The following is a 16,646-nucleotide window of genomic DNA, read 5'->3' as shown; positions in this document are numbered from 1 at the left end:
TTGAAAATCACCAGCCTGCCAGTGATGATCATTGGCTGGCAGGCTGGTGACGAAATACTTCTTTAACTTTTGCCAGCCCGCAATGCACATGCGCGTGCCGGCTCTGCCCGAAATCTCGCGTCTCGCGAGATGACGCGCCGGCGCGTCCAGGAGGAATTACAGGGCCGCCGCTGGAACGCATCCCTGCATGCGGCGGTCCTGTAGTGGTTAAAGTGAATTGGGCCCGCCGCAAACTTGCGGTTCACGACTACTTTGATCGCGTTTGTGCGATCACGTTCTCGAATCGTCCCGGCTGATGTTCATCCATCGCTACTCATCACAGGTATTCCATGACCACTGCAAAACTGTATATTTGTACGGTATTTCTACAACCTTTTCTACATGGATTTTGATGTATGTTTTGGATTAAACTTTAGCTAACCTTTTAGCTTTCTGGTAGATGAAAACCGAGTTTGGACTCAACGCTCCTAAAATTCCCTCCAAAAATATGTTTTTTTTAAATAATTTTTTTTTATTGAAATCAGTTAGACAGTACAACTGGAGGATACAACCTCCCGATTAAAGTAACAGGAAATAGTAACAGTGTCGTCACAAGGTATACATCGACATGTAAATGTAGAAGTATCATTACTAGTATGCATAACTAGTCGCATAGAGTCTTATGGTCAGAGCCAGTTGGTAAGGCGTACAGGTATGGATTGGTATGGGTGCCGGAGGCAAATGGCTTGCGAGGATGGCCAGCAGAGTAAGGGTATCATTGTAGGGAGAGTTTAGGGCTTCAGTTCTAATGGAGTAAAGACCTTAAATCTGAAGATGGGTTTGGGGCGAGACGTTGATACTCCTGAACGACCTCCAGTCCTTCCATGTTCTCTTGAAATTTTGGAAATTTCTCAATTCCCAAGATGAAATTTCCTCAAATCTGTGGATTTGATCCACTTTTAAAAGCCATTGATCAATGGAAGGGGTTTCTGTTGAAAGCCATATTCTTGGAATGAGAAATCTGGCTGCAGCTAACAAGTGTTTAAAAAGCTCTCGGTTAGAGATCCTATGTCCAGAGGGGAAGACGCCCAGGAGTGCAGTCTCTGGAGAAGGAGCTAGATCAGCTCCACATATATGATTAGCTTTTCGAAATATTTTCTCCCACCACCCATAAAGGTTAGGACATTCCCACCATATATGTATAAAGGAGCCTCTGTCTGAGAGGCACCTCCAGCATCTATCACTTCCAGACAATGAATATCTGGAAACAACATCTGGCGTCTTGTACCATCTAGTCATTATCTTGTATCCGTTCTCCTGGATACGGACGCATCTAGATGATTCATGTGGAGATTGTAGAATGATGTCGATTTCTCTAGCTGTAAATTTATGTTTTAGGTCCTTCTCCCATTGGCCAATGAAAGAAGGCAGAACATTAGAAGTATGGGATCTAAATCTGCTGTATAGTTGCGATATGATCTTCTTGGGATCTTGTGAACTATCAATCAAACTCTCGAACCATGTTAATGGTCTCAGCAGGTCACCTAGAGAGATGTGTAGGGATAAGTATGTTTTAATGAAGTATACTGGATTATTATCGCTTACTTTAACCAAAATATTTTTCAACCAGGGAATCTGTTTTCTATTGGGTACATATACGTTGACAAAAGTATAGACATGTTGGAAAATTTTCCCCTTCAGCATTATAAACCTGCCTTCCGGGTCTAAACTTTGGTATATAAGCTGGAACTGAACTCCCCTCTGTAACCCTATGCTAACTCCTTTAGAGTTTGAGGAGTTGGAGCCACTATGAAACCATTGGGAGAAGTATGAGTGTGAAAGGTTACGGAAATGGCCCAGCTTGAGGTGCGTTTCCTGAAGAAACACCACTTTTACCCCTTCTCTCTTCAGCATCCCAAATATCTGACCCCTTTTAGATGGCGAGTTAAAGTCTCTGACATTATAAGAAGTTATCTTGAGGTCATCCATCTGGGATACGAGTGGAGATAGATTTCCTGTAGGTTATGGAAAGGTGGTAAGTTTTGGGTTTTTGGTAGAAGAGAATTGTATTCAGTGTGATGGAAAGGTCTAACCTTTGATGAGCATCCCATACCAAAGCCATCCTTCTGAAGTCTTCAGGTGATGATATAACAGTAAGAACATAATAACTAAAATAACAAAAGAAAAACACAAGGCATAAGCAGTGAATCTGCATATACATTACTCAGTATGGGGGGAAGTATGGGTAAACCCTTAACACAGCAGAGCTTTATCAAAGTTGCCTCAAACAGGTACCAGAGGTAGGGAGCGACCCAGTGGAGCGCCTCCCACTCCGGTAGTACCGACCAAACAATAGAGGCCTTCAAGAGACTAGGGGTCAGGGGTTGAGGAAGATAGGTCGTCCCAGCCCCCTTAGTATGAAGGCTAAGGATATCCATCCCCCAGAACCCCTTATAGCTTGTTACTATGTATAGGATGAAGGGGGGACATTGGGGCAAGAATCAGAAGATATCACATGTGGAGAATACAAGAATACTTATATGAGAGGAATTGAGATCATTTCTTCGGTTTCTTCTAGAAGGAAGAAATTTGGTCTAGCTGACAACAGACATAATAGATTCATTTGAATCAAAAGGAGTCTGTGGAGAGACGTCTAGGTGTGATTGGGTTGGTTTTCTTCCTCTGTCGCTGAGCTTTAGGGGTCCTCCTGGGTTCAAAGGGTTGCGGTTTGGGGACATCAGGCAAGGAGGCGACATCTTGGATTAAGTATCAATTTTCTATTTCCATGCTAGGAATCTCTAGGTATTGAAACATTTGATCCAGGTCAGCATGGGTTCTGATTGTAATCCTGCTCCCATTGTAAAGGAACGAAATGCCAAAAGGGAAAGTCCATCTATAGGTAATTTTCCTTTGGATGAGCCATTCTGTCAGGGGCTTAAATGCCTTGCGTTTTTTCAAGGTGATCGGAGCCAGGTCTTGATAAACATGGATGCGGTAGTCTCTAAATAGGATTTCCGATTTTTTCCTGGCGCATTCCAGTATAGCTTCCTTGTCCTGGAAGTTTAAGAACCGGCAAATTATGTCTCTAGGCGGCTCGGCTGGCTTCGGTTTAGGGCGGAGGGCCCTGTGAGCCCTTTCAATGATCGGGCTAGGATAATCGGGGCCTAGTAGTTGTTCACATATGGCCTTCATAGCCTCCGGTATTTCTGAGGTTATAATAGTTTCGGGCAGGCCTCGGAACCTCAGGTTGTTCCTTCGGCCCCTATTTTCTTGGTCCTCTAGGGCCGCATAGACACAATTCAGGTGATTTTGGACCGTTTGTAGGCTGGTAGAAGCAGCCACCTGGAAACCCAGCACGGCGTTATGAGCAGTTTCCAGCTCCTCCACTCTGCCACCGATATGTTTAATGTCTTGTCTCATGGAGGAAACTTCACTTACTAGCGGTTCCAGTGCTTTGGTGAGGACCGATTTCAGGTATTTCCTGGAGATAGGAAGATTTTGACGTCCACTAGCTTCTTCCGAGTCACTATCTCTGCCCTCTGAGTTCGGGTACTTGTCTTCAGGAGCAGCCGCGAGCGCCATTTTGGTTTCTTTTGCGGCGTGTATTGCTGCCGCTTTATTAATGAATCTAGCCATGTCCCCTGAGGTAACGGGTGGCTTCTGGTGCTGCTGGGTATCCCCTTGTCTCGGGTTACCGATTTTCACCATGGTCTGGTCGGTTTAGCTGGCGTGGGCTGCGATAAAGCAATGCTAGTCAGACGGAGCTCAGACACACACCACCATCTTCCTCAGGCGCTAGCTCCGCCCCCCAAAAATATGTATTTTAATCAGGGGCCATTTTTATGCGTTTTAAAGAGAATCTGTCAAAAATGTGGCCTGCTGGAGCCTGGAAAATTTTTATTTTAGGCCACTGGAAGTACAGGCCCCAAAAAATAGGCATTCACCTGACAAAAAATATCAAGTGATTATGTGGCTGAAGGTATATTAGACGGTCATTGGATATCAATTGTACTGCAGACCAGTACAAATAGATGTCAAATACATATGTTTAAAAGAACAAAAAAATTAAAATTGGATTAAAAACATGGCTAACAAAATCCCCCCTCTTGAAAAACCCCCAAATGATAGCAGTTAAAATTCGATAACACTTATTGGTTATCAACAGGTGTTGAATTATTCCGAGGTCCCAGACATTAGGCATTCAACGGACAGAAAAGAACAAGTAATTATTTGGCTGGAGTTATATTAGAAGGTTATTCAATATAAATTTTACTGCCGGCCACTGGCCAGTGTAGTAAAGGCCCCAAACATTAGGCATTTACCAGACAGAAAAGAACAAATGATAATGTGGCTGGAGGCAATTTTTCTGTTGACCAGTTATATTAAAGGCCCCAAAAATTATGCATTCACCGTACATAAAAGATCAAGTGATTATGTGGCCAGAGGTATATTAGACGGTCAATGGATATCAATTTTACAGCAGGCCAGTGGACTACAGGCCCCAAAAATTATTAATTCACCGTACAGAAAAGCACAATTGATAATGTGGCTGGAGGTAAATTAGGCGGTCACCGTATACCAATTTTACTGTTTGCCAGATAGATTACAAGCCCCAAAAATTATGCATTCACTGTACATAAATGATCAAGTAATTATGTGGCTAGAGGCATATTAGACTGTCATTAGATATCAATTTTACTGCAGGCCAGTACAAATAAATGTCAAATACATATGTTTAAAAGAACAAAAAATATTAAATTGGATTAAAAACATGGCAAACAAAAAACCCAAATTATAATAGTTGAAATTCAATAACACATGGTCGTCACAGGTGTTGAATTCCTCCAAGGTCCCAAACATTAGGCATTCACCGGACAGAAAAGGCCTTTTATGTCGCTGTATTTACCTAAGACAGGGACCATTATTTGTTCTGGGTGGTATCAGATATTTGTGGGCTGTCATGAGGAAATTCAATTAAACGTGGTCGTCATAGGTGTTGAATTCCTCCAAGATCCATGCCTCATTCCTTTTTAGAAATGTGAGGTAGTCCACACTGTCGTGAGCTAGGTGAGTGACCTTATCGGTGATTCCCCATGCTACGCTGAACGTACTTTCAAACAGGACACTGGACGAGATGCAAGCCAAGAGTTCCAGGGCAAATTGTGCCAGCTCTGGCCACAGATCAAGCCTACACACCCAGTAGTCCAGGGGTTCCTCGCTTCTCAGAGCTTCTACATCGGCCGTTATCCCGATGTAGTTGGACAGCTGTCGGTCTAGGCATTCCCTTAGGATGGATCCGGAGGGCAGCTGTCTATAGGTTGGCTGCAAGAATGATCTCATATTCGAAGTGACCAACACATCTTCAAACCGCCCTCTTCTTGCATGCGCTGTAGGATTGGTACTTGCAAATGTTTCTCTGTGGGTGGAAATTCCTCCGCCAGTGCCCGTAACAGCAGAATGCATTGTCTCGCGTAGCAAGGCTTGGAAATGCTGCATTCTGACAGCCCTCTATGATGCTGGTAATATGTCCGCCATTTTGTATTTGTACCCAGGGGGGCCAAAGTATGTTGCCACTCAGTCTTGATCTTTTCCATTTATGCTTTCTATAAGGGGGTCCCTCTTATGGAGCATGAAGGCCCCCATTTGCACTAAATTGGAAGCGGTGGAGAGGCTTGGCTCCTGCTCATCGCCCAGGAGAATGTCGCCCTCGGTCTCCTCCCCTCATTTCTGGACAACACCAGGGATACCAGAAAAGTTTACAGCCTGCTCTTCTTGCTCCTCCTCCTCCTCCTCCCCCCAGGTACCATCCTCCTCTCACTCCTCTTCAGACTCCTGCTGACTTGTCTCAGATGGAGTAGCCCCCCCGGGAAATCATTCGGCATTGCAACTTCCTCATCTTCCTGCTCCTGCTCCTCGATGACTTGATCAATGACACAACGCAATGCATGCCCCAGAAAGAAGGCCTAAGGTACAATGTCAGTGATGGCGTCCTGGTTGTGACTGACCAGTTTGGTGATCTCATCAAATGGCCGCAGAAGTCTGCATGTGTCGCGCATGAGCAGCCACTGGCGCGGTGAATAAAAACCAAGCTCCCTAGAACCTGACCTGTCATGTTTCTGCTGGAGAAGCCTATCAATAGTGATGGACAAACATCGCCCAAATGCGATTAAATGTTCGCGAACCGCAAGTTTGCGGCGGCTTCCATTCACTTTAATGGCAGGCGAACCTAAAAAAAACTTCAGCTCATATTTACAGCCACCAAATACATAGTAGAAGTGACATACTAGAGGGGGATCAATGACAAAAATTCCCCCAAAAATATGTATCTTAATCAGGGGTCATTTTTATGCTTCTTTAAAGAGGACCTTTCATCAGAAAAAAGTATGTAAACTGACTATACCGACGTGTAGAGCGGCGCCCAGGGATCCCCCTGCACTTACTGTTATCCCCGGGCGCCGCTCCGTTCTCCGGTTATAGCCTCCGGTATGTTCCTACTTAGGCTCCACCCGGGGGAACTTAGGCTCCACCCAGGGGAACCTGCCGCGGTCTCTTTCTCCTATGCTGTAGCGCCTATGAGCTGAGCGCTGCGATTGGCCAGCGCTACAACATAGGAGAAAGAGACCACGGCAGGTTCCCCTGGGTGGAGCCTAAGTTCCCCCGGGTGGAGCCTAGGTAGGAACATACCGGAGGCTATAACCGGAGAACGGAGCGGCGCCCGGGGATAACAGTAAGTGCAGGGGAATCCCTGGGCGCCGCTCTACACGTCAGTATAGTCAGTTTACATACTTTTTCCTGGTGAAAGGTTCTCTTTAAGGGAAATTCTCTGAAATGTGCTTTGTCAGAGCCTAGAAATTTTTTATTTTAGGCCATGAGAGCATGGGCCTTAAAAATTAGGCATTCACCTGACATAAAAGAAATTCTGATTATGTGTCAATGAGGTACATTATGCGGTCAATGGATAAAAATGTACTACAGGCCCCAAACATTAGGCATTCACCGGACAGAAAAGATCAAGTGATTATGTGGCCGAAGGTATATTACACGGTCAATAGATATCAATGCAGCAATAGATATGGTAATGCAGCAAAACCGCAAACAAATGCTACACTACCCAAATGCACTATATAGAAAGTAGATTATTGGTATATCTCACTCTTGCCTCAAATTCTTTTTTGGGGGGGCAACTGGTATATCACACCAGTAGAAATTATTTGTTTTAATAGCGTTTGTCACTTTGTGTAGCTGCGGTAACGCATCAAAACTGCAAACAAATGCTGCACTACCAAATGCACTATATGGAAAGTGTATTATTGGTATAATACACCCCTGCCTCAATGTCTTTTTTTGGAGGGCAACTGGTATATCACACCAGTTGAAATTATTTGTTCCAAGAGCGTTTGCCCCTCTTTATAGCTGCAGTATCGCAGCAGAAACGCACACAACTGTTGCACAATACAAAGATTCTCAATGAGGTTAAGGTCTGGACTCTGTGGTTGCCAATCTATGTGTGAAAATGTTGTCTCTTGCTCCCTAAACCACTATTTGAGCCTGATGAATCCAGGCATTGTCATCTTGGAATATGCCTGTGCAATCAGGGAAGAAAAAATCCATTGATGGAATAACCTGGTCATTCAGTATGTTCAGGTAGTCAGCTAACTTCATTCTTGGAGCAAATACTGTTGCTGAACCTAGACCTGACCAACTGCAGCAACCCCACAGGCTTGTACAGTAGGCACTAGGCATGATGGGGGCATTACTTCATCTGCCTCCCTTCTTACCCTGATGCGCCCATCACGCTGGAACAGGGTAAATTTTGACTCATCTGACCACATGACCTTCCATTGATCCAGAGTCCAATTTTTATGCTCCCTAGCAAATTGAAGCCTTTTTTTCTGGTTTGCCTCACTGATTACTGGTTTTCTTACAGATACACAGCTGTTCAGTCCCAAACCCTTGAGTCCCCTTTGCATTGTGCGTGTGGAAATGCTCCTACTTTCACTATTAAACATAGCCTGAGTTCTACTGTTGTTTTTCTTCAATTTGATTTCACCAAACGTTTAAGTGATCGCCGATCACAATCATTCAGGATTTTGTTCCCGCCACATTTCTTTCTCGAATACGATGGGTCCCCACTATCCTTCCAGTTTTTAATAATGTGTTGGATAGTTATTAACCCAATTTTAGTAGTTTCTGCAATCTCCTTAGATTTTCTGTTTTCTCTGATTGATGCCTGCCAATGATTTGACCCTTCTCAAACAGACTAACATCTTTTCGATGACCACGAAATGTGTCTTTCGACATGGTTGTTTAAGAAATGAGAAGCAACTCATTGCACTAGTTGGGGTTAAATAACTTGTTGCCAGCTGAAAGATAATCGCCCATCCAGTAATTATCCAATAGGAGGCTCATAACTATTTTCTTAATTAAATCCAGGTGGCGGCTTTTTTTTTTGACAGGCAGTGCACTTTCTATGTTAGAAAGTATATTATTATTATATCACACCCCTCAGTAAGTCACACCTATTAATAGCACACCTATACCAGTCCTTAAAAGGACTTTTGTGGGCCTACTAGCTAGCATTGGGTGTCCCTAACAGTCTGTCCCTGCTTCACACAGCAACCTCTCCCTACACTGGCAAAAGACTGATTATAAAATGGCGGCCAGATCGGGTTTATTTATAAGGTAGGGGTATGTCCATGTGCTGAAATGTCTTAATTGGCTGTCCTGTACCACCTGATGGATGTGTCATGGGTCAGGCCATGAATTGAAGGGAAAATCATTTCTCTGACTCCAGTGGAGGGGCTAAGGTGATGGTGGTGGTGGTGTCTTTAAGGGTTCACACAGCAGAGAGTGATGAGGGTGCAGATACAGAGGATGTGAAGGGTTCAAAAGTGGAAGGCTGAGTGAGCCACTCAACCAACTCTGGTGCGTCCTTTGGCGTAATCAAAATGACCCTGTGACAAAATCCCTATAGAAGAGCAGTATTTGTGGAAACGGGTATATAGAACCCCTTAATCAGATTTTTAAGGGCAACTGGTATATAACACCAGTTACAATTAGTTGTTCCAATTATGTATGCCCATCTGTATAGCTGCAGTATCTCAGCAGAACTGCACACAAATGCTGCACAATACAAATGCACTATATAGAAATGATATTCTAGGTATATTGAACCCCTGTCTCAATCAGATTTTTTGGGGGGCAACTGGTATATCACATCAGTTACAATTAGTTGCTCCAATGGCGTTTGTCCCTCTGTAAAGCTGCGGTATCTCATTAGAACCGCACACAAATGCTACACAATACAAATGCACTATATAGAAATTATATTCTAGGTATATCGCACCCCTGCCTCAATCTGATTTTTTGGGGGGCAACTGGTATATCACACCAGTTGTAATTAGCTGTTCCAATGTTGTTTGTTCCTCTGTATAGCTGTGTTATCTCAGCAGAACCGCACACAAATGTTGCACTATACAAATGCACTTTATAGAAATTATATTATAGGTATATCGCACCCCTGCATCAATCATATTTTTTGGAGGGCAACTGGTATATCACATAAGTTGCAAATAGTTGTTCCATTGTCGTTTGTCCCTCTGTATAGCTACTGTATCTCATCAAAACCGCACACAAATGCTGCACAATACAAATGCACTATATAGAAATTATATTATAGGTATATCACACCCTTGCCTCAATCAGATTTATTTTGAAGGGTAACTGGTATATCACACCAGTTGCAATTAGTTGTTCCAATAACGTTTGTCCCTTTGTATAGCTGCGGTATCTCAGCAGAACCGCACACAAATGCAGCACAATACAAATGCACTATATAGAAATTATATTCTAGGTATATCGCACCCCTGCCTCAATCTGATTTTTTGGGGGGCAACTGGTATATCACACCAGTTGTAATTAGCTGTTCCAATGTTGTTTGTTCCTCTGTATAGCTGTGTTATCTCAGCAGAACCGCACACAAATGTTGCACTATACAAATGCACTTTATAGAAATTATATTATAGGTATATCGCACCCCTGCATCAATCATATTTTTTGGAGGGCAACTGGTATATCACATAAGTTGCAAATAGTTGTTCCATTGTCGTTTGTCCCTCTGTATAGCTACTGTATCTCATCAAAACCGCACACAAATGCTGCACAATACAAATGCACTATATAGAAATTATATTATAGGTATATCACACCCTTGCCTCAATCAGATTTATTTTGAAGGGTAACTGGTATATCACACCAGTTGCAATTAGTTGTTCCAATAACGTTTGTCCCTTTGTATAGCTGCGGTATCTCAGCAGAACCGCACACAAATGCAGCACAATACAAATGCACTATATAGAAATTATATTCTAGGTATATCGCACCCCTGCCTCAATCAAATTTTTTTGGGGGCAACTGGTATATTGCACCAGTTGCAATTAGTTGCTCCAATGGCGTTTGTCCCCCTGTATAGCTAAGGAATCTAAGTAGAACCGCACACAAATGCTGCACTATACAAATGCACTATATAAAAATTATATTCTAAGCATATCACACCCCTGCCTCAACCAGATTTTTTGGGGGGCAACTGGTATATCACACCAATGGCAAATATTTGTTCTTATCTCGTTTGTCCCTCTGCATAGCTACGGTATCTCAGCAGAACCGCACACAAATGCTGCACAATACAAATGCACTATATAGAAATTATATTATAGGTATATCACACCCCTGCCTCAATCAGATTTCTTGGGGGGGCAAATGGTATATCACACCAGTTGCAATTAGTTGTTCCAATGACGTTTATTCCTGTTTAGCTGCGGTATCACAGCAGAACTGCACCAAATGCTGCACAATACAAATGCGCTATATAGAAATTATATTCTAGGTATATCACACCCCTGCTTTAATCAGATTTTTTGGGGGGCAATTAGTTGTCCCAAAGACGTTTGTCCCTCTGTATAGCTGCGGTATCTCAGCAGAACCGCACACAAATGCAGCACAATACAAATGCACTATATAGAAATTATATTATATGTATATCATACCCCTGCCTCAATCAGATTTTTTTGGGGGCAACTGATATAGCACACCAGTTGCAATTAGTTGTACCAATAGCGTTTGTCCCCTATGTATAGCTGCAGTATCGCAGCAGAACCGCACACAACTGCTGCACAATACAAATGCACTATAATATACTTTCTATGTTAATGAAAGTATATTATAGGTATATTACACACCTCAGTATGTCACACCTATCAATAGCACACCTATACCAGTCAGTGAACTTTTGTGGCCCTATTAGCTAGCATCTCTATACTCTCTTACAGTCTGTCCCTGCTCCACACATCAACCTCTCCCTACACTGGCAAAAGACTGAATGTAAAATTGCGGCCAGATCGGGTTTATTTTTAGGGTAGGGGGTGTGTCCGTGTGCTGAAACGTCTCAATTGGCTGTCCTGTCCCACCTGATGGATGTGTCATGGGTCAAAGTTCGGCGCTATGCAAAAAAATATGGTGCGTGCGAATATCACTATATGTTTGCATGTTCGGCGAATCTAGAAATGACCGCCGGGCGAACTGCAAGGTCATCTCTATTGACAAGCAGTATAATTTAATGCTTTAGTTTCCAAGGTACAAAATAGTAGTATTTCCATCAGTTATTGTGAGCTTCAAATCTTTCCATTATACCTTATCTCTGTGTAGGCTTCACTATTGGTTTTGGCATAAAATAACTGATTTAAATAACTGACCATGTGAACTCAGCCTAAAAGGATACCAGTGGATTTCCTGTGTGGAGATGAAACTTTTGTTCGACTTTTGTGAAAGTCGCACATAGTAAATGTGCCATAATCCAGGTTTATTCTCACTTTTTCTTTTAATCATAGACCACTTTGAAAAGTGGCGATGCTTACCAAATGTCACAAAATGTCACAAAATGTCACAGAAAACACTGCAATTAACATGAGTTGTGACATTTTTAAGCCAAAAAAAACGGACAAATCTGTTTTAATAAATGTCCCTCAGGTATTTTTTTGTCCTTCAACATATGAAATTTTTAAGGAAAACATTAAATACTGCCCTACATTAAAGAGATTGTTCCATGAAAAATATCCTGTAGTTTTCAAACCAGCACCTGGATCTGAACATGTTTATAATTGCATATATTTAAACATTTAGTATAGCCAGTAAGCTATTCATTAAAATGTTTTTGGATACAAAATTGTTGGTACACTTTGTTAAAAAAAGAAAAACCCACAATGGTCACAAAAATAACTTGAAACTGATAAAAGTTAAAATAAATAAATACTGAAAATTAGCTAATGAAATACAGACACTGCTTTTGAATTGTGGTTCAACAGAATCATTAAAAAAATGAATAAATAATGAAAGTGACCTGGACAACAATGATGGTACCCCTAGAAAATTTTGAAAATAATTTGACCATAGCGAAATGTTAAACATGAAATGTCATTAGCATCAGAGATGTCTTCAAACTTCAGTCTGTCTACCTATTTATTTGTATTATTATTATTATTATTATTATTATTATTATTATTAAAGCCTGATTAAATGAATGCAAATTTATTGGCATTTTGTGGTAATGAATCTATTTATTCTGAAATGGTAGTAAAAAAAAACATACCTCATCCATTTGATCTACAAGATGGCAGTGACAGCCTGTGATCAAATGGATGAGGTGAGAATGTATTTTTTGTTTTAACCTCTGATTAACCCCCTGATAGGCTGAATGTGACTCTCAGATGGTTAAATGCCGGTGGTGCAATCAGCATTCCCATCATTGCGCTCACTCTGTACAATGGAATGTGATTCGTTACGAATGAAGTAATTTGTAACAAATCTAATTTCTTGTCAAAGTTTGGCAAAGCAGCCAAATTGAATTTTTGAAAAGTTCGCTCATCAATACTCTTAATACATTTTCAGTTATTATAATAAAGACAACACTATACCTTTTCAAAATATTAAGGATACTTATTGGTAAATAGCATATAGCAAACACCAGTAGAACCACCATGAGCATGCGAGCAGTCTTCCTCCTGGCACGAATCTGTTTAATTTCAGCAGCCACACCATTAATTCTAGGTTTACATGTTTGTTGTCCTTGCCCCTTGGATTGTACTGGGCACTGTAAGGGTTTCCACTTCCTCTGAACTATGGATGAAGTTCCTGGAATCTGTGATGTAAAGAGTAAAACAGCTTAACAGTTATCTTGTAGGGCCAATCATAAAAGTTTTAAATTCTCAAAATTTTTAGATTTTTGGGAATTTTGTAATGAATTTCAAGTTATGATTACTAGTAGCGTTGAGCGAATCCGAACTGCAAAGTACCGAACTTTTCGAGTAAGGGTACCCGGACCCGAACCTTGCAGCAAAAGTTCACCTTTGGTGTTTGGGCATTTAATAAAGCTTGTTGAAAGAAGGCAGAGCAACCAATCAACAAGCTTTTAAGCTATGGGCACTTAGAAGCCATCACAGTCATGCCTAGTAATGGCACGGCTGTGATTGGCCGGTGCATCATGTGACCCAGCCTATATACAGTCTGGGTCATGCGTAAAACTGTCCATCAGCTCTGAGTAGTGCAGGGACATGAGGTAGGCAGCTGAACTGCGAGAATGTTAGGAATTTAATCTTGCTGTTAATTCTGTGGGTGACATACAGCAATTTTTGTGGCTGCAATGCACCATCTTTGCACTCCTGACACAGAAATATAATACTTAATCTGTCTGTTAATTCCGTGGGTGACATTAACCCATTTTTAGTGTGAGATAAACCTGCATTGCATCCGTGTGAGGGTAATACAATAGGTAATCTGTTCTGTGGGTGACATAAACCCATTTTTGGTGTGAGATATACCTGCATTGCATCTGTGACAGGGAAATACAATAATTAATTTGTCCCAACCATTGTTATACTACAGCACAGTTTGTTCATTTTGTTTGATATTTCCCAATGTTTCGGGGCCTTCCCAAATTTATATAAAAAAAAAAGAAAACAAAAAACAATAACAGTGTTAGTTACCTCCTCCTTCACCGCTGCTTCCACCTAAATGGCCACGTCCATTACCTCCTCAACCGCCTACTCCAATTTGACCTTTTTATATATTTCTTTGTATTCTATGTTATTTTAAGTCATTTCCCTATCCACATTTGTTTGCAAGGCAATTGTCTTGCTCTTACCTACATTTTGCTACCTTTTTAAGCCCTCTAACCATTACTATGACTATTTTACAGCCATTTTAGTGCACCAAAGTTCAGGTCCCATTGACTTCAATGAGGCTCGTGTTTGAGTTCGAGTCAAGTTCGGGACCCGTACTTTGACCTGAAGTTTGGCCGAACCTGGTGAACCCAAACATTCACGGGTCAGCTCAACACTAATTAGTAGCTAACATTATTATATCTTGATGGTAAGAAGGATGTTAAAAAAGTATATTGTAGAAATATAACATATGATAATGTGCATACATAATGTACCTGTGTAAACTGGGAACACACAGAATTTCTAGTTAAAAATACTTTCAAACACCATTTGATTACTGTTTTATAATATGTGATTGTGGTTTTGTTGTCAGGATAATTCTAGAAGACGATGACAGAGTTGTTCAACCCTGTATTACATACTGGACACTCCATAATATTAACTAGGGACAACAATCCATTTGGATGCTTTACATTTACATAGCATATTTCTTAAAGTTCTAATTGATGAGTCCAAATTTAAAAATCATTGTATCATCATAGAACATGTTTCATGGGTAGCTGTAGAAGAAAGTTCTTAAAGAAGTATATATAGACTAGACATTAAGCCCTTTACAATAACGGGCGCTAGAACAGTAGTGCAAAAACATTAGTAGGAACAGTCTATATTAAATGGCAAGGGAACTGACTGGTGGCTGTGGCTGAGACTGCTGGCTGTGGCTTGTGGCTGAAACTCTTGGCACTGACTGGTGGCTGTGGCTGAGACTGCTGGCACTGACTGCTGGCACTGACTAGTAGGTGAGACTGGTGGCTGAGACTGCTGGCTGTGGCTAAGACTGCTGACTGCGGCTGAGACTGCTGCCACTGACTGGTGGCTGTGGCTGAGACTGCTGACACTAAGCGTTGACTGTGGCTGAGACTGCTGGCTCTGACTGGTGGCTGTGGCTGGTGGTACTGACAACTCGCACTGACTGCTGGCTGATACTGCTGGCACTGTGACTGGTAGCTGTGGCTGGTGGCACTGACTGATGGCTGAGACTGCTGGCGCTGACTGGCACTGGTGTGGGCAGCACGGTTGCAAATGGAACGTTGCATGTTGATTGGTAAGCGTGCCGCACATGCGCAGTTCAATTATCAGCACACACGCACGGACATGCAGCCCTGAGCACGCACACAGGGCTTTTATTACAAAGGATACTGACATCTAGTGGTATATTATCATATTTTACTGTCTTGTTTGCACTCTCCCTTTATGAATACTTGTCAGGTTGTTTTCGTCGGGCTGTAGCGCCAGTGGAGTGGTTTCTCTGGCACCCCCCTACTTTTAAAAACCCCCTCACAGTAGTTTTCTACAGATGTGTGCCCCCTCACAGTAGTTATGCCCTCTCTGTGCCCCTTTAACAGTTGTAATGCCCTATTTGTGCCCCTTTCACAGTAATAATCCCCATTGTGCCCCCTTAATAGTAGTAATGCCAACTGTGCTAGTAATGCTCTATGTGCCCCCTCCATAGTAGAAATCTCCATAGTGCCCCTTCACAGTAATAATGCCCACTTCATTGTAGTAATGCCCTCTGGCTCTGTGCCCCCTCTATAGTAATAAAGTCCTCTATGCCCCCTCCATAGTGATAAAATCCTCTGTACCCGCTCCATAGTGATAAAGTCTGCTGTGCCCCCTCCATACTGATAAAGTCTTCTGTGCCCCCTCCATACTGATACAGTCCTCTGTGCCCCCTCCATACTGATAAAGTCCTCTGTGCCCCCTCCATACTGATAAAGTCCTCTGTGCCCCCTCCATACTGATAAAGTCCTCTGTACCCCCCCCCATACTGATAAAGTCCTCTGTGCCCCCTCTGTACTGATAAAGTCCTTTGTGCCCCCTCCATACTGATAAAGTCCTCTGTACCCCCCCATACTGATAAAGTTCTCTGTGCCCCCTCTGTACTGATAAAGTCCTCTGTGCCCCCTCCATACTGATAAAGTCCTCTGTGCCCCCCCTTACTGATAAAGTCCTCTGTGCCCCCCATACTGATGAAGTCCTCTGTGCCCCCTCTGTACTGATAAAGTCCTCTGTGCCCCCTCCATACTGATAAAGTCCTATGTGCCCCTCCATACTGATAAAGTCCTCTGTGCCCCTCCATACTGATAAAGTCCTCTGTGCCCCTTCCATACTGAAAAAGTCCTCTGTGCCTCTTCTGTATTAAAAAAACACACACTAACCTTGTCCCGTTCCTGTAGCTCACATACCGTTTTTCCCTGCAGACACAGATCGCTCTGCAGCGCTGTGGGGGGCGGAGCTTATGCAGATTTCCCAGCTACAGGCTCCGCCCCCACACACTTGCTGGCAGCTCAATCCGTGCCTGCAGGCTGAATGGTAGAGTGAGGAAAAGTCTTCCTGCTTCACCATTCAGAGTGCCACAGGCTTGAAGGAGGGGAGGAGCACGCGGAGCTGAGCGGT

General features: G+C 42.5%; 1 protein-coding gene across 1 annotated transcript in view; it reads right to left on the bottom strand.

The window, feature by feature from the left end:
* HCRTR2 (hypocretin receptor 2) overlaps positions 1-16,646 on the bottom strand; it is a 197,013-nt gene that overhangs the window by 27,381 nt on the left and 152,986 nt on the right. The window contains exon 5 of the mRNA XM_044292457.1: positions 12,948-13,171. Coding sequence (XP_044148392.1) covers positions 12,948-13,171 — 224 coding nt within the window. The remainder of the gene's footprint in view (positions 1-12,947; positions 13,172-16,646) is intronic.

The sequence above is a fragment of the Bufo gargarizans genome, chromosome 4, assembly GCF_014858855.1.
Source record: "Bufo gargarizans isolate SCDJY-AF-19 chromosome 4, ASM1485885v1, whole genome shotgun sequence".
NCBI classification, from domain to species: Eukaryota; Metazoa; Chordata; class Amphibia; order Anura; family Bufonidae; genus Bufo; species Bufo gargarizans.
The sequence above is the reverse complement of the archived record's forward strand: the minus strand, read 5'-3'. Positions and strand labels throughout refer to the sequence as shown.